Source organism: Quercus lobata, chromosome 5 (genome assembly GCF_001633185.2).
Source record: "Quercus lobata isolate SW786 chromosome 5, ValleyOak3.0 Primary Assembly, whole genome shotgun sequence".
Taxonomy (NCBI): Eukaryota; Viridiplantae; Streptophyta; class Magnoliopsida; order Fagales; family Fagaceae; genus Quercus; species Quercus lobata.
In genome coordinates, this window is record NC_044908.1 from 30,109,912 (window position 1) to 30,137,157 (window position 27,246).

Sequence of the window (27,246 nt, forward strand, 5' to 3'; positions counted from 1 at the left end):
GGCTCACACGCGTTGAAGGAGGAAAAAAGTGGTGACATGACTAAAGGAAAGGGAGGAGGAGTGCGTGGGGCGATTCAGGGGTTTCACTCAAAATCAGTTTACCTATTATCGGGTCACTACTTGTTTTTTTTCTATCCAAAACTCGCTAATACTAATAGAGAGTAATGATAATATATATATATATATATATATATTTATATATATATATATATATATATATATATATATATATTCTCTATGGAACTCAATTTTACTAAAATCGAGTTCTAGCTGGATTTTTTTAATTGGGAAAAGCCACATCTGCTCATCCAGTGTGTCAAAAACTTACCTAAAACTCAATAATAATAAAATCGAGTTACATAGAGAACTTGATAATCATAAAATCGAGTTCCAAAACAGGAACACGAAGCTAAATAGTTTCAAAATAGAAACAATTTGCTGAATATTTTAAAAAATAAGGGCAAAAGCCCATTTTCCGCCATGTTTCCATTCATGCTTTCTTGCTTTCAATTGATTAATTGCATGCCCACATTTTAAATGTAGATTAGTCATTCTCAAAACAAAACCAAAAAAAAACAAAAAAAAATGCGGCTTTGTCCTAATTAGCATCACTATGATAAATTAATATTTGAATCCCCAAAATCCAATCTGGAACTCAGTGCAAGGCTAAACGCAATGTAGCCTTCGGCTATGCGCTTTTAACGGGCACACACAATACCAACAGTCCTCTACGCTTGGATCATATCAACGATCTCAATTCATAGGGATGGCACCAACAAGCTTAGTTAAGAAAAGAGGACAATATACTACAAATTAAACCTTTAATTAAAATATCCAAAATGGCTTTCTTAACAACACAAACTGTATGCTTTTCATGTCGGACAAATCTATAGTGCTAGACCATTGCGTTTTGTTAAATTAACATACTTGGTCCCTGATTTTCATTCCTAACGTGTAGCACACTAGAAGGCTTTTCACATCATTCGGGACTCCGATTGCAGCGAAAGCCTTATCACTCTAATAATGTCTGTGAGAGAAACAAGCCCGACAAGTAAGCCCTGTTGATCCACAACCCAAACTCGGTGGACATGTTTAGTGACTGCTTTGTCAATCACTTCGGTGAGGGATGATTCAGGTAGACAAGTCACGAGTTGCCTTGGTGAATCCGAAGATGCATATAGGGGGCCTTTCGAGACATACTCGGTAAAGTCTAGTGCACTCAAAGGCAACCATGATTGCAGTGTGGCAAGGAGGCTACCCCTCAAATCTGTGGAGGAAAATGTACCTATTAGCTTCCTACCTCTGCCCTGCAGTTTGTAGTCTCAATTGTGAGTTTATTTGGGAATAGGTCAATGAAATAGGGGTAATGTATATAGCATAGGGAAAACTGGAATATGTATGAAGTGACTATTGCAAACACCAATTAATTAACGATAGAAACTCTATGTAGTCTCAAACGTGAGTTTACTTATGAATTGGTCAATGAAACAGGATATATATAGCACAGCAAAACTGGAATATTTATTAATTGACTATTGCAATCACAATTAATTAACTATAAAAACTCAAATCCACTTATAATAAGGAAATTTATTAGATACTCCGGGAGTATACTCCCTCCCTCTCACATGGGGTTGTGCCCTATAGTAAGTGGGACCCACTATTATATGAGAGGGAGGAAGTATACTCTCGGAGTACCCAATAATAACCCCTACGATAGTATATCATGGGAATCCCGTTTCTAGGAATATATGTAAAAGTGAGGGAATCAGAATAAACCGATTTCCATCCTCAAATCTAGGAATATATATATATGAAAAAAGGGCTATGAAAAAAAATTCATTTAAACAGGTCTCTTTGGTCCTCAAAAAAAAAAAAAGATAAAATAAAATTCTCTTTGGTTCCTTGTAGCGCTCAAATTTCACCATAATGGGCTAAACCTATTCAGTACAGTTGACAACATGGTCAAAATTTTTTGATGTTAAGCAAAAATTTAATATAGCAAATGGGTCTACCTAAAGGTCTTAGTAATGAAGTTGTGTGTTCATATACAGTTCCAAAACAGAGTTGATATCTATTATCTCTGTTAAGCGAAATTGTATCATTTATGAGTAGGACAAAAAATAAATCCATTTAAACAGCAGTGTTAGGAGGCTTACATTTATAAGCTGCTTGTGATCTTCTTCATGGGCATTTGAGGCTGTAACTATAGGAACTGCATTAAGCATTGTAGCCCTCATGCACTTGATGGCTTCAATTACTTTTGTGCGATCAGTGATGGCATAAACATTCTCGGTAACTGCTCCTAATTCACTAAGTGGGCGTGATATGATGCCTTCTATATCAGACTCATGCTCCTTCAAGAACCTTAACAAGTCCATTTGTGTAAGCATTCGATAGCTCGATGCAGACTCTACAAGTTCCACTCCTGATGTATTCGCCATGTGGCTGTCTAGTGGTACCAAAGCCCGGTGGATTCCTTTGCTGAACACTTCCATACAATCTAACATGCTGCATCTCATATTAACAGCAATTGTTTAATTCACAGTTACTACGGAGCTGATTAAAACAAATATACTACTACATACCTAAAGGAATCTTTATTTTCAATGCAATCAAATATGATAAATTTAGTTTAGAAAACTATTACAAAAAGTCATGTGGCATTTTCACTAGGCATAGCCAATTTGACTCCTAGTACCCAAGCAATCTGAATTGATATGCCACAATCTGAGGCCTACCACCTTATCATATCTTTGTGAAAGGTTTAATCTCTTAGATCCCTGCTGATCTAAATAGAAGGCATTCATTCAACTACATTTTCTATTCTATAGGACAAACATCAAAAGATGCTTCACCAGTTTTACATAGAAGAAATATTCCTATATATAGTAACACCCACCCACCCAACCCGCCTCCTTCTCCACACACACACACACACACAATTGAAAACATGTCTCCAAGTATGGGTGGATGTGGGTTATGTTCAAGGAATTTGGGATTAGAAAATAAAGGAAGACACAAAAGTCAGTCTCTTACAAACATTAAGAATTAAAATGCAATTATTATGTCATTTATTCATATATCTCGGTCTCCTTCCTTGAATGCGTTGGCAACTCAGCAGACCATACATTATTATTCCTTCTCTGATTTGGTCCAAAATTTCTTCCCAATTTCTTACGAGGGTTCACTTTAAAAGACAATACAATAGCACAGCCCTATTATAATTCCAGAAAAGGGCAACCCCAATGATTGTATGTACCTCATTTTGTTCAACTGCATATATAAGATGCACCTGCACCACCTTATTGCACAGGGGTAGTAACCCTATCAAGCATACCTACACTGTTGGCTGTTGCCTAACACCTTAATAATAATAAATAAAACCAATGAAGCCCCTTGGTCTGTGATGATTTACCTTTTTTTATTATTATTTTTCTAATGTGTAGCCCCTTCCAAGTCAGTTTACATGTTAAGCGTTTATACATGGTAGAACAGCTAGAAACATTTATGTAGGCCATCGAATATTTCATGAAGAGGGAATTATAGGCCGGGCCCAATGGTTATTTAGAATTGAGATTTTCTTCAATTGAGTTTTAAGCATACTTATAAAGAGTAAATTATGATGTATGGATACAATCGGTCTTTTTGGTAAAGAGCATTAGTCACTACAATTCACATAATCATACTACTTTTTTACTGACCAAGTGACTTGCTCAAAGTAAATTTCTAATAATTTTTAGAGCATCCACAGCAAATGTGTCAAATGTGCCAAATGCCAAATATTTGGTACATTTGGCACGCCAAACACAAAAACGGAGCTTTATCAAATGTGTTAAATGTGTCAAATTTTTGCAACATGCTATAGTACCATTGCATTTTGACACGGCACGGACTCAAATGGCATTTGTACTTTATTATTTTTTTATTATTCATCTTTCTCTCTCATCCCACTCAGCCACTTCATCTCCACTTCTCTGGATCCTGCTTTCTCTCCTCCCTCTCTGTCTAATCGCCCTTTCTCTAGTGAAGGATGGGTTCCGATGTGGGTATATTCTGGCGTGGGCTTCGACATGGGTCAGGTGACAATGTGGGTCGTGGGTATGGCGGCATGGTGGGTCGCGGTGAGGTGGGTCACGGGCTCATGGCAGAGGTGAATGGGTTTTGATGGGTGGGTTCAGATGGGGTTTGGGGTGGTTTCCTTCATCGGTTTTTTTCCCCCTTTTGTTTGCTCTCTCCTCTCTGTTCAATCTCTTTGGTTGTGTTTGATATGGGTTTTTCTTTTGGGTTTGTTTGATTTGCCTTGCCGATCTCTCTAGTTTTTTTTTTTTTTTTTTTTTTTTTTTTTTTAAAGGTGGCGCTAGTGGATGTGGGTTTTGTGCTGGTGGTGACTGGTCAATGTTGTTGCGGCAGTGGTGGATGTGCTGTTGTTGTTGTTGATGGTGATGAGAGGGAGGAGATAATATATTATTTTAATGTGTAGTAAATATTATTTTAATGTATAGAATTGAATAATAGAACATCTGATAAATGAGATATTGTAAAATGATGTGGTAAAATAATAAAGTAAGCTTTTGGTGTGTTAAAATGACATTTTTTTTTTGCAACATCTGCTACGAATGCTCTAAGATGTCAAATTAGAATGCATTTGGTTTAACTTATTCCCAACTCCCTTTTCGTAAAGAGAAAACATTGGGTCAGGAGCTGGCGTAAAACCTGTGTTTTTACGCCAGCCAATCCTAACCTGCCACGTCACCTTTTTTTTTTTTTTTTAGCAAAATCATTAAACCTTAAGCCTCTCTCCCTATCTTTCTCTTCTCTCCTCACCTGATCTCTCCATCTTTGAATCAAACCCACAACCTCCATGGCCGAAGCTTAAAAGCTCAACATAAGCCACCATCACCACTGCAATGGCCAGAGCTTTAAAGCTCAACACAAGCCACCAATCTCGCGGCTTGAATTTGAACCACCATCAGCCACAACCACAAACCATAGTAGCAAAAAAAAAAACCCACAACACCATCGCCCCAATAATCAAACCCAGCAACCCAACGATCCAGCCCCAGCCAAAAACAAAACAAAAATACCTCCACTATTGCCCCATTTCCTCTTCCACTTCTCAGCAACCCATCAACAACCACCATGCCACTAACCCATCAATAACACCACCAAGACTCATCATCACCATCGTCGAGGCACCTCCAATACAAACATCCAAGACCCACTAGCACCGACCCACTCACCCACCAAATCAAACCCATGAACCGCCGGACCACAATCACCACTGAGACCCACCAAATTAGTCCACGAAACCCACCAAATCAACCCACGAAACCCACCAAATTAGACCCACATCACCACCGTGCCTCATGACTACAATCGCCGAACCACCACTATGCCTCTTAACCACAATTGTTAGACCATAATCACTGAACCACCAAGCACAAACAAAAGCACATGAGTGAATAAAGACAAAAAAGAGAAATGCAAAAGGAAAGAGAAGAGAGCAGAGGCTGAGGGAAAAAGAAAGAGTCGTTGGGCAATAAACTCAGGTGACGAGACTGGTGACTTGTGTTGAGCTTTGAAGCTCCGGCCATGAAGGTTGTGGGTTTGATTCAAAGATGGAGAGATCAGGTGAGGAGAGAAGAGAAAGAGAGGGAGAGAGGCTTAAGGATTATGTTTTTGCTGGGAAAAAAAAAATGTGACGTGGCGGGTCAGGATTGGCTGGCGTAAACCTGACCCAATGTTTTCTCTTTGGTAAAAAGCTTACTGCTGAAAGATGGCAAAATTACCATTGCACCCCAAAAGTGAAAAATTTAAAAATCAGCAATAAGTAAAGGAAAAAAAAAAAATTAGCTAATCCAAACACATACTTTAAGTGTCACACCAGTGTTACCTTAATTGTTATGATGCCTCCCATATCATATGTGTGCACTAGATCTACCATTCTTTATTCAATATATAAAGAAACCTCCTTTTTTCCAAAAAAATATTAAATGTGCAAATATCATTTTAGTCCCTACTTGAAAGTTGGACCATTTTATTTTTAAATTGCAATTAATTTGGTGTCTGCCATGAAATCATAGTTCAGTTTTGCTTGCACTTTTTTTACAACCAAATAGGCAAACACAAGTCATGATTTATTAATATCCAACAGGCACATGCATCAAGTCAGCAAATGAAACAAACCCAAATTTGGACTTGAAATTATTGTAAATTGAAAATAAAAGAGACCAAACTTGTTGCAAGATAAAAATAAGAGGACCAATTTGAACTCTACCAAATGGTAGGAACTAAAAATAATAAAAAACAAATTAATTACTACCAAAATGTAGAGAACAAATTTATGGTAACCCCAAAATGGTATTTTCTTGAATATTAAATTATTTGCTTTTTTCCAAGGGAGTGTACTCTAGGAGGACTATAGCCTGCTATTTGCAACAATATATAATAATGTTATATTCTATCCCAACAGGCAGCATCATCTAGAACGATAATTCTAGAATCTTCAAGATAAAGAAATTAAAAGTTCCTCAAGCATAAGTACAATTGGATCATAAGCAACTATAAATCTATTATAGAAAACATTTCTAACGTAAGTATAATAGGACTTGGTTTATGTCCAATGCATGAAACTAGTCAGATGGTGACACATGTCCAAAAGTGAATGTATGTCCTCATCCCAACAAGTCCAATACTACTGGATACTAGACTTAAACCTGACCCAGTATAATATATGATGCAACATTAACTGACCTAGTATTAGGGCTTAGAGTCCATAGACTAAGGCTGTGTTTGGATGGGTGGAATATAGGGAGGATGGAAAATATAAGAGGGAAAATAGGGTGGAAAACTCAATTTTCCACTGTTTAGTAATGGGGAGAAAATCAGAGGAGTGGAAAACCCGGGAGAAACTTTTCTCTCCCGGGCCCACAAAAACTTTCCTCCTAAATCGGGAGGAAAATCAATGAGGGAAAACTCCCTCATTGTTATTTTACCGTAATATCCATCCACGTAACCTCATTCATACCCTCCACCTACCCAGCTGAAGACTTTTGCCCACCTACCCTCATTCATACCCTTCTCATCTTCTCATCTAGCACACCGTCCAGAGAAGTCCAGGTTCTCCTCTGTTTGTTTTTTTTTTTTTTTTTTTTTTCAACGTGAAAAAAAAAAGATTATAATGTAATTTTTACATTATAATAATAAAAATATAAATATAAATTTATATATATGATGTGGTAAATTTTATATTATTTAATGAGTACAAATAAATCTATTTCTTACATATTATGTAACAAGGGTATAATAGTCAATTTATATAAATTACATTTTCCATCCTTCCATTTTTCTCTCCAACCAAACAAAAGAGTTTTTCATCTTCCTACTTTTCTACCCCTCCAACCAAACACATAAGAGGGAAAACTAAATATTTTCCATCATCCCACTTTTCCATCCTTCCACAATTTTCTATCCTCCCATTTTTCCACTCCTCCATCCAAACAAAGCCTAAGACCCTCAAGGCAGTGTCCAATGATAGAAGAAACTGGGACCGCCATCTTCTGATCAAGATCAAACACATCCCCACCGTCCATTTGATCATCTCCAGAAATATGTGCCAGGATATCAAGCATGGTAACCATACCAATATAGTGCTTCTGTACAGCCCCAGTCTGCTTAATTATCAGACTCCATGATCATAGACCCACCAGCTCCAATCCAGTGCCCAGGTGGCGCCGCCACTGGCACCGCCACCACGCGGTTGGCCACTAGGGCGTTCATCGTGTGGGCCAGAGACGCCCTGTACGACACCTCCACTAGTCTCCTCTTCTCCACCATCAGATCCCTAACATGTTTGTCTCTCAGCCGTTGATTTTCAGCGCTGCTGCTGCTGCTGTTGAGCTCCCTAGTTTGCTGCATATTATGCTGATGCTACTTCTACAGTTCTACTGTAAAAATGGTTAGGGATGAGAATGAGATTGAAAGTGTCTTCTTATGAAAAAGACTGTTTCAGATGTGCATGTACGTACGTGTCAATACCATGATTTGCTTAATCGCAAGGCTAAGTTTCTGTCGGCACGTGGCCATTCTTGTATGACGTAGTTTATGGCATCCCAGACAAGTGTTTATTTAAATATAAAGTATAAAAATGTTTATTTGCAGTTTTAAAATAACATAGCTCTACCAAGACATTTAAATTTCAGATTTAAAAATGATCATAAATCAATAAAAATCCCATCTATATCAAATTTAAATTTCAACTTTATGTATTTTAAAATTCTACCTAAAATATAATTTTATGATTTAAATAATAAATAATATTGTTTTTGAACAAAATCTAATTGCATATTAAATATATAAAGAATAATAATTAAACAAGAGGATGCTGAGAGAATTATCACTGGAGGTGTAAAACTCCTTAAATTGCTATAAACAGTAAGTTTGTATATATATGAACTACTGTAGCATGGTTGTAAAATAAAAATATATTATTTTATTTGGTTTGTTTTAAAGGAAGAGATAGAGAATGAGTGGAAAAGAGAGAAAAAAGTTGGAGAGGAAGTGAGAGAAATGAATAAATAAATGAATAGAGTTGAAAAATAAGAATTCGGATATTGGGTGAGATGTTAAATGAGATTGTAAAATAGATAAAGTGACTTTTGAATGTAAAATAGGTCATTTCTTTAGGTACCCTGATGTGAATACTTTAAAATGTTTACCCATTTAGTGTTTGGGATGGGAACCAGGGATGCATCTTCTTGGATATATGTATATATATGGCAAAACTTAAATATAGTTCCTTAGGATTTTCTCTTAAAATTCAGTCATATAGCTATTTAACTAAAGATACACTTCCATCCCATAAATAAATAAAAAATAAATAAATAAATAAATAAAACTCATGATAGAATTTTAAGAGAGCAGCCTAAAAACAACACTTAAGATACTGTTGTGTGAGCCAAAAACTAATGGCCCAACTCGAAGGAGATACTCTAGTGCTATATTGTGGCACGGTACAATTCATTTATGGAGGTAGGTTATCAAGATCAACCTTTCAAGCTTAATTGAGTATGTCAGATGATTAAGAGAGGGGTGTGCAATCTATGGAAGACTTCCAAAGGAAAGAAAGAAGGGAAAAACAGGAAAATATAAGTATAATTGCTTCCTCAGGATGGTCCGAGGAGTCTTTGATAGTTTGATTACACTTCTTATTTGGTTACGAAGATTTTTATTACACTTGATCTCTTCTTTCTCTAGATTTCTCATCCCCTCTTTTGGAGGAGTCTATTTTCCTTATATAGCTACCTGAAATTCATCTCAGCCCTCCACTTGGACAGTCACCATTTCTCATTAGGATGCTTGTCCCATCAAGGCCTTGCTGGAGGTGGTGGAATGTGCTGCTAGTTGTGAAGGCACTGTTAAGGGGTCATTCTGTCATTAATATAACCAACTGAGTTGGTGTAGTGCATTAAATGCAAAGGTGATGGGTACTTTATTGGAAACTTCCCCTCTTCTTTACTAAATGTCCCCACTTCTTTCCTCAATCACAATCTCCTAGCCCAAGTGGCTTATCTACAATCCTCCGAGGAGTGTTCACTCTTTAGGCTCCTCGAGCAAGCTGTTTCCTCGGCTCCCACATCGGGGCTCTTATCAATGTGCTGGGCTAGGGCTGGTGAGAAGTCGTACCCATTTTCTCCTCAGGTCGGGCCTGTCTGGTAATATTCCTCCCTCATCCAAGCCTCAGCCTCCCACATTAGCCCCCCAAAGCTCCACTCTCTTTACCATTCAAGGGAGGGAGGCTTTGGTAAGAGGCGGGAGTGGGGCTTTGGTAAGGGGTAGGAGGGTTGGCACATTCTGGATGTGTTCTCACATAAGAATGTCTTTTCACCTGTCCCATACAAGTTCCTAACATTTCAATATTGTTAGAGTCATATTTTATGTAATTGGCTAATCTTTTGACAAAATGCACTTTACTTATGATTGGGTAAATTTAAGATGAGTTTAATGCATCAAGAAATATGTTGTTTAAGCCTATCAAGTGTTCGTATTAAAAGACATGAAGATTGATCCAAGAAATAAGTGAAGAAAAACTGTTCATTAAGTCTCGACAAATAGTTCGACAAATGCCTCCTATTGAGACTTAATATGAAGTTCGATAAATGACTCGACAGCAGCTCGATTTATCAAGAATTACAATTTTTAGTTTTCCAAATCTGAAATTCGACCCAAGCTTATGTATTTGTTTAGGGTTTTTTTTCTTACAACCCTAGACATATATAAGGCTTATTTTAAAAGCCGCCACATACGGATACAAGACCTAGAGATTTATTTTCTCTGTGAGAAGCTACTGCATTTGTATGTTATGGGTTTTGTAACCAAGTTCTTCCTAATCTTCATTATTGATGAAGTAAAAAACTTTGCAACTAACAACATCGTTCAAAGTTGCTGGAGTTAGTCACATATTGAGATCCGTACAAAGAATTAGTCACAAATTGGAGATTTGTGCATCAAGAGAAAGACTGAACTTCATTTCCAATTTTCCATCCCTTTAAGCAAAAGGCAGAAGAGCTTGCACAAAGAAAATGTTGTGTAGTTTCAAAATCAAGGGAATGCAAAAATACAATGTTGACCATAATTAGCGCTTTAAAGAAGTTCAAACTCCAAACAGAACAGTGATTGCTTTCATTTAATGTCATTTTTCTCAGCAAACCATTTCAAATTGGAAAAACTAGCAGTGGCAACACATCCCAAGATTGAGATCCAATACAATATCACTTTCAATAAATGTGATTAAAAGTTTTAAATAAATAAATCACTTTTCAATCTAATTCCGTGAATTGAATCTAAATTTTTTGAGTAAACTACGTATTTGATCTCTATCCATTACACTATATTTCAATTTAGTCCTTAAACTTTCACTTGTGTCAATTTGGTCCCTATCCAGTGGGTTTTTTTTTTTTTTTAACTTTTCCTTCTTGCGTCAAATGGTAATTGCACTGCACTGTATTCAAACAACCGCACATCCCAAGTGTTAAAAAACGAGAAAGAAAACATAAACATTTCCACATTCCACAAATTTGATGGAATCAGTCATGCCTTGAACATTTGCAACATTGATGATTGCATCCTCAATTTGAATAGTGCAGCCCAGAACGTAGAAGATGCGCTGCATTTACAATTTAAAGCAAGTAGGTAATGAGGATGCTTAATCAATTACTTCCGATAATGAAATAAATGAATGAAGTGGAGAACAAATCCATCTTGCAAAGGATTGTTCATGATCAAGCAGATACCTTCCACTACATGAAAAAAAATTGTAGAATTAAGATAGATTACATATCTATTTTTAATACATTTGAGAGGAAATATCTCTCCATCAACCCTAATAAGTAATGACTGCTCTCCTATATCTCTTCTATTATGTTAACACTAGCGTACCACCTCTTTAATGTGTATGGAAGAATTGCCCATCTTAAATAACCTGCCTAATGTTATAGCTGTGCATTAAACAGACTTAAAAAACCTAAATATTTGCTGTTTCCCCTGGAATAAAAAGGGACTCATTGAGATGAGGTATGCATAATCAGTGGTAAAAGCCTGGCATAATCATTCCAAATCAGCTGCAAGGTTGAAGCTAGGCCCAGCACCATTTTCAAGAGGCAGTATCACACCCCAGTTTCCCTTTGATTCTGGAGGCTCAATAACATATACTCCACCATTAGTAAGCCCAAGTGCAAACTGATTAGGTTGAGACGGATGAGCCGCAATGACAATGGGATAAATCCTTGAGCTGTCCAACAATAGCTTCATTAAAAAAGCAAACATGGAGTTTATAAATGTACATTAATTATCAGCACTTGTAAAACTATATATTGCTAATCAGAACCTGAGATTAGAAGGAAAATATGCATCAGGACTAATCCGAGACCTCGGTTGGAGCGTTGTGGCAGTAAGAACCCACACGCTTCCATCTTCAACACTCACATATATTGACTGGCTATCACATGAATATGTAGCATCTGTAACTGAACCGCATGATTCTTGGGGAACCCACTGTCACAGATAAAGTTTCTTAATAAACATAGTCATACAAAGCTATTCTCAACATGAAAATTACCAATACTGCAAAAAATAACCAGCTTGCCCTGCATAAAAAGCAGGCAGATTTGAGCATGCATACATTGAATAAAAACCAGGCAGTTTTGAGCATGCATCCATCTATATTCAATGCAGTTGAGAGTAAGGCTCCATTTTTTTGGGAATAAAATATTTAATGAATAATGTTTTCAGTTTTTCCCAATATTTAGTACAATGGAGATTGCTAGTCAATGGAAAACGTTTACACGGCCAAGAAAATTACACTTCATAGCATAAACCATTTTCTAGACTAAGCCTAGTGCCTTATCCCCACCTATGAAGCACCAACGCGGCTGGGAGGGTGCCGCACTGGAGTCCAACGCAAGGTGTGCCCATGCGTCAATGCCGCGTCTAAGTTTTTTTTTTTTGGATTCGTTCTGACTTGGCTCCGATTCGCGCCAATTCGGCTAGAATTAGGTCGTATCAGCCAGCAACCAAAACTAACCGAAACGGCCGAAAATGGCCAAAATTGGCCTTGAATCATGCCAGAACAGCCGAAATCGGCTTTGAATGGAGCCCAAACATCCTGAATCTGTCATTCCTCAATTTTATTCTGAATATTTGTTACTTCTTTTGTGTTTTCCTTTTTGTTTTGTGTTTCTTGCCTTCTTTCTTTGTTTTGTGAACCAAGGCCATAGTAATGTGTTTTTTAAATATATTTTAATAGTAAAAATATATAGAAAATATTTTTAATAATTTTTTAATCGTCGCACCCGTACTCTACTTTTTCAAAATTTGCCGAGTCTCATACCCGCACCCACCCCCAAATCCAGAAACACACCCGTGCTTCATAGATCCCCACCCTCCTCAATCCCACCTCCCCCAACTCCTTTGTAGCACCATAAAAACCGTCTTCCTCTCCTCTCCTCCCCTTCCCACTCCCCCCCATGCCACAAACACCACCTCCCTTCTCCCACTGGCTAGCTGCACTGCCACCACCTTGCTCCCTCCTCCATGTGCCCACCACCAACCTCCCTCCCCACTCCCCTATGCCACCACCACCACCACCCTCCCCCCACCTCCACGCTACCATCACCACTTTTCCCCTATTCCTCTACACTACCACCACCAGCTACCACCTCCCTACCCCACCCCCTCACTCCTACCAACCCCTATTCCCACAACCAACACTGACTACCAACTTGTGGTTTTTGTTGGTTTTAAAATAAAAAATTTTCAATGCAACCAAATGCTAAATTTTCCAGATTTCAAACTAAACAACCAAAAAATTCATTGCCCTTGAAAAATATTTCTACTTAACATTTACTCATTTACCCTATGAAAATGTTTTATGTTTTTTTTTTTTTTTGTTTTGGGATAAGTAACATAAAAAATTTATTAAAAAACACAGCCCAATATATAGGAAATGTACAAAAAGGCAAAAACATCAAGAAACCAAATTACAAAGATCTAGCAATTCAGGAAGGGAAAAACAAGAAAAAGCTGGTAAAACAAGACACCATTCGAGAAGAGTAAAAAAGAAGAAAGACTTAAACTCAATCATGGACCGTTCACAACCCTCAAAACTTCTAGAATTCCGTTCCCGCAAGATACACCACATCAAACAGTGCGGCACAAGCTTCCAAATAACTATATTATGATGACGCCTGAAATTGCATGTCCAACAATCCAACAAATCCACTACCCTTTGAGGCATCACCCAACAAATACCAAACAAGCTATAGGACAGTAAAGGAGGAGATGATCTACAGATTCCCCACACCTTTTGCACATAAAACACCACTCAAGGACAACAAAATGCCTCTTCCGAAGGTTGTCTATGGTTAGAATCTTGCCTAAAGCCGCAGTCCAAGAGAAAAAGCTACCCGAGGAGGAACCTTCGATTGCCACACCATTTTCCAAGGGAAAGAAATGCCAATAGAAGGGGAAATAGAATGATAATACCCACTCACCTTGAAACCTTGACTGCTGACTGGCTTCCAAAAAGATTGTCAGAACCAACACCCTACACCTTTGTGGAATAGATCAAAACCATAAACGAATCCAAAGATTGTGACTCTTGATCATTCACTAAATGACAAAACTGAATGTCCCAAGAAACTCTCCCATTTACAAAGCACATAACCTCCGAGACCGAAACATCCCTTGTCCTACTAATATTATATAAATCCAGAAACACCTCCTTAAGAGGACGATCCCTACACCACACATCATCCCAAAACTTCACATGAGTTCCATCACCCACTTCATACCGAATGAACTTGGAAAAATTCCCCCAGCCACTTCGAATGAACTTCCACAAACAAACACCATATGCCCCAAACACAGATTTTGTGCACCAACCACCCTACTCATTCCCATACTTTGTCCCAATGACCCTTCTCCAAAGGGCATCATTCTCCAAACCATAGTGCCACAACCATTTGGCCAATAAGGCAGAATTAAACCTTCTCAAACACCTAATGCCCATCCCTCCAAACTTCACTGGCCTACATATCTTAGACAAATTTACTAAGTGAATCTTATGCTCGTCCCCCATACCAATCCAAAGGAAGTCCCTTTGTAATTTCTCCATCCTCTTAGTCACCTTGCTTGGGATAGGGAAAAGAGAAAGAAAATACGTAGGTAGGCTAGAGAGAGTACTCTTAATAAGGGTAACCTTAACCCTCTTAGATAAATACAACCTCTTCCAACCAGCTAGCCTTCGCTCCATCTTCTCCAAAATAGGATTCCAAATCGTCTTATCTTTAAAAGAAGCACCCACCGGAAGACCTAAATATTTCAGCAGAAGAGCCGACTCCCTACAGCCCAAAATCTCCACTAGCTCATGAAGATTAGGCACATCCCCAACTGGAACCAATTCAGACTTCCCTAAATTAATTTTTAGCCCTGACATCTCCTCAAATCTAGAGAGAATCCCACGCAAAGCTGTTATATGAAAATGTTTTATGTTGAAAACACCAGATGACTTGTCTCACAAAAACAAGCAATATTCACACTAATGATGACTCAACAGTCAAACAATACTATCATGAACTCAGAAAAAAAATAAGAATACAAAACCCATCAATACTTTTACATATTTAGGGTGCATTTGTATTAAGTTTTTGCAAAACAGTGTTTTAGGATTAAAATGAGCATTTGTAAAAAAGCTATAAAGATACTTATAAAAAGTAAAATTAAAAAGAGCTATAAAGAGTTATTGTTGAGAAATGGCATTTTGGGTTTTAAAAATGCTCTTTTAAACTCCTAAATCGCCTAACCAAACAAACTCTTATAAGTTTTGGTTAACACAAATAAGTGACACTGTGGCACTGCCTCATTTGCTCTCTCTCCTACACTTTTGAGGACTACAGGAAATGAGCTAGGAGTCCATTCCCTAACTGCTGGTAGAGTAGAGAATTTAAAAGGACAATTATGCAATGCCTCACAGACCTGCTTAAGGTAATCCAACTTTGGTGCCTTATATATGGCTATTTGAGTTTCATGAACAGCCAGCACATGTATCTGGTCTTGGTGAAACTGAACACGGGTCTGTGCACAAGGAGATGATACACGCCCAGGGGGAATCTGCAAGAATTTACTAGCCTGCTTCTCCCAGGGAATCTCCCACTCATCCATGCTCCATACACACAGCTGGAAATCAGTTCCCAAAAAAAAAAAAAATTAATAAAAAAATAATATTTCATAATTCTTCATGTCTGTCACCCATGCACATAAAATAAGGAAACAACTCAATAAGAAGAATATTTCTCATTTCTTGCATCTGCAATTGCACCTAAATGGAGTAAAGAGAAATTGCATGTACATCTTAATGAGCATCCAAGTTACTCATGGACCGCAAATGGACCCATAGATGAAGCACAAAAACTGCAGTCACAATAATACAAAAAAGAGACTCAAAACTGTGTTGGAAAACTGTTCCGCAGATGCCACTGTTAGCAATATTACAGTCTACAGAGCAGTCTGTAGAACACACTTGTAAAAATATGTTATCCAAAACACACATGCTTTAGGTCTATAAGAGAGAATTTCCACTGCGCTGGACACCTTTTTCCTCTAGATTCAAATGTGTCGACTGAACATATATAATAGATACCAAGAAAAAATTAATGTTCCTGAATATTCTCCAAAAAATTAAAAGCTTCAACTAGTTCTTAGTTTCAGTGAACTTCAGCCTAATTTATTAGACAGATTAGCACTTTTTGACAATTGACCTCCTCCATTGAAACAAATTCCCAGACTGGACTTCTGTCCCCAATATCACAACATAATTTCTAGACTCGACCTGTTACCTTTGACCCCTTTCTTCTTATATACATCCAGGGACCAATATAGTCAAAGACTAAGGCAACCTTAAGGCACCAAGGCCTTGTATTGCCCAAGGCATGAGGCATTAGCCTAAGTGCAGCAAGGTGCCAAATTCTACATGTAATTATTATACATTTAGAACTTAAACTATATGTAATAATTAATCTAAGAACAAGCTCTATTAATTAGTCTGAGAATAATCTATTTCGAAAAGGAACCATTTGTAAATTGAGAGAAGAGAGAAGAAGAAGAAGAAGAAACAAAGTAAAAGAGAGCTGTCCATGAGGTGAGAATGAGAAATAGTTACCAAAGAGGTGTGAGAGAGTGAGAGAAGTATAGAAATAAGACAGAACAAAATAAAAAGCTTAACTTACCAATTTAGTCCTCAAACTATTGTGGTAAAGTTTAAATTGGTTCCTCAACTATTAATTATGTCAATTTGGTCCCTCAACTATAAATTGTGTCAGCTTAGTCCCTCTCAAAATAAGTCAATCTCATCCTCATATCTCCTCTCCATTCAAATGTTAATGAAATTATCTTATTTGACAAATAGAACATATGTCAAAAGCTTATTATGTAAAGTGTAAAAATTACAAAATCATGTCATTTTCAACAATTAATTCCATTCATATTTAAATGGATTGGAGACCCAAGGATAACATTTACTTAGTTGGGACAAAATTAACACAATTAATAGTTGACAAACCAATCGAACTTTGCCCAATAGTTAGAAGACCAAATTAGTAATTTAAGAAAATAAACCCATACCTATGGCCAACAGTGTGATCCAGAAGCCCTAGCGGTGAAGAAGCAAGGCAATTTTTTCAATTGCTTTGGTTATGTTTTAACTTTTCATTTCTTTTTTCCTTTTTTTCCTGCTTGAATTTGATGTTTGTGGTGGCTTAGCTCAGCCCAACTTATTTGAAATTAAAAGTACAGAAATGTCCTCTTTCTCTTTCAAAATTACAAAACTATCCTTTTTTTTGTTGATTTTCATTGAGGCATTCTCTCATGCACCCTAATATTTGAATTGGGCCACTATAAGTTAATAATAATACATTAGCAGGAATCATTCTACTAAAAAAGGTTGTAACTAGGGCACAAGATTCTCACTTCTGCGGAATCTACGAAAGGTGGTTGGTAGACAACCTACCCCCAAATTTAGAGAGGTTGATTATAAAATGTGAACCCACACCATATCACTTGGGCAGAGAGCACTTCCCATCGCACCAAGGTTTTACCTCTAGGTATCATTCTACTAAATGTGAAAATTTCAAATTAAAAGGCAACAAAGAATATAGGATTTTTCCTTAAAACAGGTGGCCATTGTTCTGTTAGACCCTAATGGTCTGTTTGGTAATAGAGATTTTCTAGGGTGGATTGAATAGAAAGGAAAGAAAAGGGAAAGAGGGGTACATGCTCATGCGCACACACTCAGAGAGAGAGAGAGAGAGAGAGAGAAAGTCTTATATGTTATATCTCCATTCCTTCTTATTGTGTGAAGAATATACCTGAGCATCAGCTCCGGATGATACAAGAATATTTAGAACATTAGAAAAGGCAAGGCCAGTTACTCTCTTCTGGTGACCTTTGAGCTTGCTTTTGATCTATCCAACACCACATAAAAATTTTAATTGTCACTATTTAAAATTCAAATGCACATTTTCATGTTAGTTTGCAACATAGATCATGGTTCAGGTTACTACCTCATCAAATCTGACATTGTAAATATCAATAGAAGAATCATCAATGCCTATGGCAACAATGTTGTTGTCTTGTGGGTAGAAAGCAACAAATGTTGCTGCAGGTGGTGGAGGCATGAATGTTGTCATCCTCTACACAAGAAATGCATAGGTTCATAATATTGGTACGTGTGCTTATCATAAACTCCCCAGGAAATTAGACCCCTGGAAAGATATTATATAACATTGCCATTACCTCAAATGTCATCATATTATAAAGGGAACTTTTTCCACCAGATGCTGATATAAGATAAGAATCATTCTTTGAAAGAGCAAAGCAAGGAATAGCATCTTCAGGATTCATATCGTTTGTCATCAATACTCCATTCGAAGGTTGCCACAATTGTGGTGGCACACTAGAAGTTGCCTACAATGAGCAAAGCATTTGTGAATTGCTAAGTGTATTACAATAACAACATATTTCCCTCAACAACAAGGGCATCCATACCTTCCCCTCATTTGCCTGCCATTTCCAAAGTTTGTGCACAGCATTGAATCCTAATGCCAAAATGGCACCTCCTGAATTTGTATATGTCAACCTACTAATCTGAAATGGAGAAAGAACTAATAGAGTTAGGATTTAAAAAATAAAAAATAATACAGTTAACTTGAGCACCTCTTACTTTCATCTCATTTTTTCATTGTAGAAGTAGAATATATGATGTAGGACAAATGGGAGACTTTGTTTACGTGTGCTTGTGGTGGCTTAAACTTTAGGATTTCTAGATCTAGGATTTGGAACCTTTTAGTAGAAAGGTTAGGGTTAAAGAATGAATATGGTTTTAGAATAAATGAGAAAACATTTTGATTTGGGTTGAAAAAAGGCAAAGAGAAATGGAAATCAAATTTAACCACATTCTTTGAATAGTGCGTGTGAACAATGCACATGAATGGTGTGAGGGAACAGTAACTGTGTGAACAATGAACAATAGTGTGGGTGAACAAAACTGCAAGAAAGAGAGAAGAAATGGAGGAAAAAGAATAATAAGGCCAGCATGCCTCAATACTCAAAACTCCCAAGATTTATTTATCAACTTCTACTTGTTTGAGTACAATGACTCTAAATCTTAAGTTCTAGTAGAACTACAATTTCAACTTTGACTAGTACACTAAGCCTAATTATATTTAACCAAAACCCACACATAAAGACCTCTAAACTAAATAAGACTGACTTACTTATAACAGAAAACCCAAGGCCCACAACCATGGCTCATACCCATCAATTGCAAAATCACTAAGTTAGTCTAGAATCACCAACAAAATATAAAAATTTTGTTAACTACCGTGTACACTTATTGCTGGGCTTTGCCATAACCGTAGACTTCCAAAGAAAAAATTGGTTCTCCAACCACGCTGTGGATGGACCAACATGTTTTCAAAAACATTGCTTGGGATTTTAGGTATCAAATAGTAAATGTAAACCATTCTTTCATTACAATTCTTTAGGCTATCTTAGGTTTTGTAATTGTCATGAGGTAGTTTTTAATAAAATCATTTACTTATAATATATATATATATATATATATAAACCAGCAAGTGTTTGACAGTAGACTAATACACTTGCCAACCTACTATTTTGAAAACAATAATGAAATGAACATTCTATAATATTGAAAACAGATATAGAAGTATATAATCTAATAATTGCTATTTACTATGTACTTTTTTTTTTTTTTTTTTTTTGATAGGATATTTACCATGTACTTTAAACATCAGTTTGGCCAGTTAGAGCCTAAAAGGACCCAACATGCTTATAATCAAAAACTATTTTTAAAATACTCCATTAAAAAGAAATATTTATTGAGTCCTTCCAGGGACACAACAATAATACACAAATTTCATAACATTTCCAAAATAGCCTACCACCTCACACAGGAATAATTAAAAAAGAAATTTAATTGCAGATTGTGTGGATCCATGTGTTAAGTGATAGGCTAATTTTGGAATGTCGCAAAATCGTTGTGAATTTTTGTTGTGTCCCTAGATTATTGATATTTATTTAAATTTTAGGTAAAAATTGAATAACAACTATGAAATGGGTTACCATGTACAAGAGCCTAACAAGAATCAAAGCTGAAAGTTTTTGGAAATTAATTTCGGAATAAATGAGCCTAATTAGAACAAATAATTATATTCCCTCCCTTCAGATATATGCCCATTTCCTATGTTGCACAGACACAAAAAATAGCCAAGTACCTGTGTCGGACACGGGTACTGATAAGACAGCTGCAAAAGCACCCAATGAATACCAGAGAAGAAAAAAAAATTGATTCCTGGTATATACCAGACACATATAATTATAGATAATAACCATTAGTGTACAACTTAGTATCAAACCCAAGTACACCAGATGCTACAGTGCTTGAGATCATGGATGGAGTGAAACAGGCACCACCCAATACAGCATATAAATTGTCGTTAGACTTGCTCTTTCAACAACACCAAACATATACATAGAATCATTGTGGATTCATCTGATAGTACCAAACAATCTTAGGCAGACAGGATCATCAAAAGCATGACAATTTAAAATCATAATATCTTCCATTAATCCAACACTTCCAATGTGGCTTAGTTTTATATCTCACATAGAAGTAGGAGGAGCTGATAAATAAAGAAAGCTAATGTGGATGCATTCAAGATGTAAAGCAGAGACTAGAGCCAAAACCACCCAGCAGAATAGTGTTCCAAGCATAAAAGTAAATAAAGTAACATAATATGTGTTGTATAGGATGATGAGAAAACTAACAAGACTGCAAGGGCATTTGATCTATAATAAATAGCACTAGTAAACCTTGTGATCTGATAACTTACAATGTAATTTCTCTCAGTGGTCATACATGTAACTGTCTACAAAAAGAGTGCAGCAAAGGTTGCATTTGTTCATGGATGGCACTAGTGCCCCAGCACCACAGAATTGCCATGAAATTATCATCAAAAGAATGGATTCATGGATATGTCATATTAAATAACTTAGTCTATGGCTTGACAAGCAGAACACGAGTTTGAGGCAGTAACACTATTGTATGGAACTACACAACAAGAGTTAGATATGCCCAGCACTTATATTGCCCAGATGTGATCTGCCCATGCTTCCTACAATCCTATTACTAATCCAGCCATGCTGATAATTTATCAAATCATCATAGACAAGAACAACTACCCATGGGCAATCCAAAGTGAATCTAACAACATGGACTTGAACTTGCAGCATTAGGCAGTCATGTAAGCATCAATTTTTTTCCCCCAAAAATGGGTCAAGAGTCAAGACCCTCTCACATTCTTAGGGCACGTTTGGCACACTATAATGATTATTACATGAGAATAGGAATAAGTATTACAAGGAATACATTAAGTTGGAATGTAATAAGTATTACTATTCCTGAATATGCATCCACAATTTAGTAGAGTATAAAAAGAATGTGTAATTAAATCATTTTTAAGTCAAATTTCCTAAAACACACTTATTTTAGGGTGTTCAAAATAGAGCTAATAATTAACAACAAGGAAAATTTATTTTCTTTCTTTTTAAAGATGTGGCAACTAATGGCTTTTTAGGAAAAAAAATTTAAAAAGTTATTACATAAGGTGAAAGAATAGATATTCAGTACTTTTGATAAGGAATAGTTATTCCTCATTTTGAAGAGTAGCTATTTATAAGGAATAACTATTCATTGTAATAAAAACATAACCAAACAACTGAATAGTTATACCATAGGAATATCTATTACATTACAGTATCTATTACAGTTTACCAAAAGTACACTTAGTATACAGTCATCAAAGATCATGGCATCAATAACTTAAGTTGAATATTTTTTTTCCATTATGAATTGTAGCAAAAAATATAAAAATATGTTGGCACAACTCAAACTAGGGAAAAATACCACACAAAAAAAAAGAAGAAAAAGAAAAGTGGCCCAACTACCTAGAAAACCAAAGTTTAGTTGTATGCAGAATGATGAGAGACAAGCATACTGGGATACTTCATATTAACTTCGGTGGAGCTTTTTTTTTTTTCTTGTTTGGGGGGCAGGGAGCAGATAATTACCCTTACAGGCATCAGGCAGTCAGGAAGCCGAAGGGAACGAAGCTGAGACGGTTGATTGAAATCAGTCAGCATCCAAGTGTTAGATTTCTCCAGTTCATCAGTATGATTTGGTTTCATATCTGGCAAACGTCGGCTATCTCCATTCTAATAAGTATCAAGAATTAAAAATTGAACCCCAAAAAGAATTTCAGTAAGGTTCAATGATGATTTAATCATATGCTCAGAAAAAAATTATATATATTATAAATCATGAGAAAATTTAACACTCATTATGAAGACTTTAAAACTCCTATGCAAAGAAGCATCCCAACTATTGACATGACATAGGCATCGAGCTCACCTGTCCAGCCATCACTGTCATCAGTGCACTTCTATCTGCAACCCCAATGCTTGTTCCAGCAGTTGAACTGGAAGAACCAAAGGTGCGAATTATTGCTCCCTGCAAAATAAAGAGTGCATTTAACAAGCATGTACACATTTGAAGTTGCTATAAGAATTAAAAGAAAGGAGTACCTGCAAAACACTTGCAGAAGCCTTTCTGTCAAAGCAAAAGCCATACCCATCAGCATGTGCAAGTATTTTGATTCCATTCATTCAGCCACAACAACAAAAAAATAATTCTTTGATTCCATTCTCCCTGTTGATATAGCCAGCATTATCCCTTGTTAAATGAAATGCAAGGACAAGCCTAAAAGTCAGAGTAACATGCACAAAGAACCTTTGAACTAGGGATCTTTTTCCTTCTTTTTAACAGAACTTGAGACAAAGCATGGCTGCATTAGGAATGACTGAAATTGATTCTCCTATTCAAATAGGGCTTATATTAAGAAATGCCTTTTTTACTTAACCCTATGTAGGTTGTTGACATTTGAATTTTAGTAGTAAATTAGTTAAGTAGCTTGTGACCATACAATTTTCATAATCTTCTTGTTGTTTGATCAAATGCTTTAAGTAAATAACTTATAGCAGAAATGCATTTAGGATTATAGTGTACAACCTTTAGTGTTGTCATATGGTGAATGTGCATAAAACTCAACAATCTTAAGATTTGGAGTATGATACACACCTGATAGTAATATAGAAAAGTTGGATCCTTCTCATGTGGATATATGCACACACTAGCGGCATGCGAACCCTTTTTTTCGGGTACATTGAGTATATTGTCTACTGTAATGCTTTGCTTTATTATTTCAATCATCCTAACTCCAGGAACTCTACATATTTTGCTGAATTTACTACACTAAACTGACTCTTGTGTTTACATACAACCTTTGTTAGGAATATGGAATACAAATCCAAATTTTGGCCTGCATATAACTATTTATCACGCTCATTCCATAAATAAACTCAAACACTCAAGAAGCACAATTGACAGGAAAATTCACACCTCTTACAATTAACTGAGTCCTCTGTTCTTGGTTCAGAAGCAATCTGCTATTCTGCTCAGCTTAGATCTTTGTCCCACATATTATTATTTATTCTTTTTTTTATTTTTGATAAGTAATAAGATTTTCCTGAAAACAAAAGTGCGAAGCCGAAGTACACGGGAAGTATACAATAGCAACAAAACAACTAAGACCTAAATTACAAGTATCCATGAACTCTAAACAAGAAGAACAGACATCCCCAGTATTCCTTGACCAATCAAACAAAGATCTAAGAACAAAGAGTTTCACATGAAGGATGCTTCAATCAAACAATCCAACATTGTGTTCCCTCCAAATAGACCACATCAAACATAGTGGGATAGCATTCCACACATCATAACTTTGATTCCTTTTGAAGCTGCCTCTGCAAAAAGGTGGGAGGTCTTTCACTGGGTAAAACATGACCCAGGAGACACCAAATAAACAGAAAACCATAGACCACAAATCCCTAGCAATGGCACAATGAAGATTATTTATGTTCTACCTATCCACTCTGCAAGTACAACACTAACTAACAATGGTGATCATGCGCTTATGAAGATGATTGATGCTATCACTCATATATGCAAGGCCAATCAGCTTATCCAATTTGATCTCATATTGCCATTCACAATTTACTATTTGTATGATGGTTCTCATTCACATCCTTGTTAAAAAGTTACCACCTCAATTTACTAAATAATGATTGGGATGGATGTGAGAAATGAGTGATGGGACACAAACTGGATGAAGACCAAGTTGATGAAAAGGATGCAGTACTATAGAGTTGAATCTGTGGTGATAAGGAAGTGAGTATTCATAGGATTGGCAATCTGAATTGTCCATGCAAGAGTCCGTCTATGCTTTTCCATCAATAAAGAGCTTCCACAGTCCACAGTAACATTTATTGAAGAAACCACTAGTGTAATCTAATCCAAGGAGACTGACTTCATATATAATTTTCAATTCCTCCATTTCTTCTTCATTCAAATTTTATTTGAACTCCAATAATTTCTCAATTATGTTGCCCTTGATTATAGAAACAGGATTGGAGTTTGGGATGACATAGGTGACAGGCTTGAGCCTAAAAAAGGCCTCTGATGACAGGAAAAAAAAAAAAAAAGGAGAGAAAGCACTTGAGGGAGAATAGAAGAAGTGAAGGGAAGATTGTTTAAGCCATTCTAGGAATTTGAATAGGAGAGCCATTTCTTAAAAATTAAACAATCCCATAACCAAGGAACTGACACTTTTGAAAAATATGAAAGTTGGTTAGTCGAAGATGTGGTCCCATTGGAAGATGACAACATTTGACGAGCCTTTAAATTCTAAAATAGTACGCTTAAACAATTTTATATGTATCAAATTCAAAAAAGGTTAACATCAACAATTTTATATGCAATGTATGACAAATGTAAATATATCATATATCAAATTCACTAATAAATTGTCCCAGAGGTCTATGATAAATCTACATGCATTTGACGGAAGCATATGAGATTATATAATCTTTAAGAGGTTCCTAAAGGTTTTTCTTTTCTTTTATTAGTAGAATGTGGTTTCATAAAGTTTCAGATGCAGGCCACTAATAAAAGAAAATTTTACTATGGGGAAGGTTCTTAGTATATTACAGAAGCATTGTAACACAATTGAGAATTTCCAAATTTCAACTTACTAAAATGAAAAAGTAAGCTGATCACTGTAACTCACATGTAGCTTCTGAAGTAGAAATCCAGTCATTCAACTGACTTCACCTGCAAATGGAATATAATTCAATAATATGTGGTATTTGTCAAAGTTTGAATGACACTGGTTGTGGTGCATGGAACAAAACTAATTGCAACAGATCCCATATAGTAGGGAAGGAAAAATTCTTTTCTTTTTTTTCCTGCTTTCTGTTTTTGAACATTCATCTGTCTTAAGAAAATATTACTATGTTGAAAGTAATGATAAACAATCAGTTTTATGCACCTCACAAAGTTCAATTAGATACATTATTCATTCATTTTTCTTTGTAGGTAAATCTACAACTTAGATAAAGGCAGAGTGTTGAACCATAAGCTGAACCTCAACCCTCACTTAAGGGGGTGAGATTCCATTTAGTACAAAGACAATTGGCAAGCATGTTCTTCATAATTAAGTAGATTAAGATACAAAGCATGCATCGGGGGTGCCCTCGTGGTATCAACAAAGCTCAAAAATGTCATTTCTAATTCGAAACTACAATAATGTTACAAGCCACCAAGGCCAATTGTTTGTTTTGCTCAAATTAAATTTTTCTTTTTTCTTTTTTACATTATGCCAAAATATGGCTGCATAGACTACTGTAATATCAAAAAATAAAAAAATAAAAATCGATGCTTTCATGCTCTGGGTATTGCTCCTGCTGTCACTCTTATCATAAAGTCTGGTAAGCTACACTGAAGTGTGAAAGACAATGAAAATGGAATAGCAAAAGGTGACAAAGGACACCAAGTCTAAGTTACCTTAAACACAAATCATCATGAAACACAGAAAAAAGTTTAACATACAGAGCAATGGGATTAGGCTGAAATATGATTTATTAGATTGTTTGAATAGAAGTTAAAAATGTGATTAGGCAGACATAAGTTAGAATCTTCACATCTATAGCCAGACTTTGTTTCAATACTATATTACATATTACAACAAAAAACTCTTCAAAAAAAAAATAAATAAATAAATAGTGAAGAAAAAGGAGGAAACCCTTTTAGATCACCATAATTCACAAAACCCATGAAGAATTTGGAGTATGTGAAAATATACACATGGGAAAATTGCAAAAAGGACTATGAAAACTAAGATTTGGCAAAAATGAAGGTAGTTACTTCAGTGTTGGATAAAACCCACTCAACAAGTTTGTGAGTCCAGCTTCTCCTGCATTAAGATACAAAAAAAATTGAAACAAAATTTAGAGATGCAAATAGTTAAAACCAATTGTACTCAAGTAACTAGTAACAGAAACTGAAGCGTGTTACAAGAACATGACAACTAAAATAAAAAAAAGGTTTTATTAAAAGATGGGTATAGAAGAGTTCACCTTTGGCATCAGATCATCAGATTCTCAGTACGGTCTCTATTCGGCCTTTTTCTTCTCACTCGTTCGGAAATGCCAGTGTTTTTACTTCCTCTGTTTCTCTCTCTCTCTCTCTCTCTCTCTTTTTGTTTTTCCCTTCTTTTCTTTTTTCTTATTTCATTTTAATTGGATACTAGATACAAGGAAAAGGTATTTATTGTATTTTGTTTTCATTTCTGAAAATGTGTATTCATTTTCTCAAAAAAAAAAAAAAATTATAAACCTGATTTTGGGACAAATAACACAGGAGTTGAGAACCAAACAAAAAAACACCGAAATAACCCCGTTCGGCGAGGAAATTTTGGATTAAGCATTAATTTAGCAATTATTTAGTTAATTAGCATGTTTTTGAAATATTTTAGCAAAATAGGATCTCGAGCCTTAAAAACTCGAGTTTAGTGAAAAAATCGAGTTTTAAGCCCGAGCGAGGAAATTTTGGATTTAGCATTATTTTAGCAATTATTTCGTTAATTAGCAAGTTTTTGAAATATTTAGCAAAATAGTATCTCGAGCTTTAAAAACTTGAGTTTGGTGAAAACAATCGAG

At 36.0% G+C, this 27,246-nt stretch overlaps 1 protein-coding gene and 1 pseudogene across 9 annotated transcripts; both read right to left on the reverse strand.

Moving 5' to 3' along the window:
• Positions 1–881: 881 nt before the first annotated feature.
• Positions 882–8,087, reverse strand: LOC115988505 (annotated as a pseudogene). The gene is made up of 4 exons (XR_004091533.1): positions 7,510–8,087; positions 6,757–6,783; positions 2,160–2,511; positions 882–1,307 (listed from the first exon to the last, which is right to left on the reverse strand). The product of XR_004091533.1 is annotated as an SNF1-related protein kinase regulatory subunit gamma-like PV42a (transcript).
• Positions 8,088–11,194: 3,107 nt separating this feature from the next.
• On the reverse strand, positions 11,195–26,806 carry LOC115988672 (topless-related protein 4-like). 8 transcript variants are annotated; one of them, XM_031112274.1, is made up of 13 exons: positions 26,665–26,806; positions 26,453–26,501; positions 25,317–25,360; positions 22,717–22,741; positions 22,544–22,642; positions 22,204–22,347; positions 18,601–18,699; positions 18,349–18,519; positions 18,117–18,245; positions 17,922–18,017; positions 15,535–15,735; positions 11,888–12,054; positions 11,195–11,791 (listed from the first exon to the last, which is right to left on the reverse strand). In XM_031112274.1, exons 5-13 carry the CDS (start codon positions 22,562–22,564, stop codon positions 11,608–11,610), a joined length of 1,212 nt encoding a protein of 403 aa, XP_030968134.1. In that variant the 5' UTR covers positions 22,565–22,642; positions 22,717–22,741; positions 25,317–25,360; positions 26,453–26,501; positions 26,665–26,806; the 3' UTR covers positions 11,195–11,607. The 8 variants fall into 8 exon arrangements, with proteins under 8 accessions (XP_030968134.1, XP_030968129.1, XP_030968133.1 ...); XM_031112269.1 differs by having other exon boundaries at positions 22,717–22,840; XM_031112273.1 differs by having other exon boundaries at positions 25,282–25,360.
• Positions 26,807–27,246: the final 440 nt, after the last annotated feature.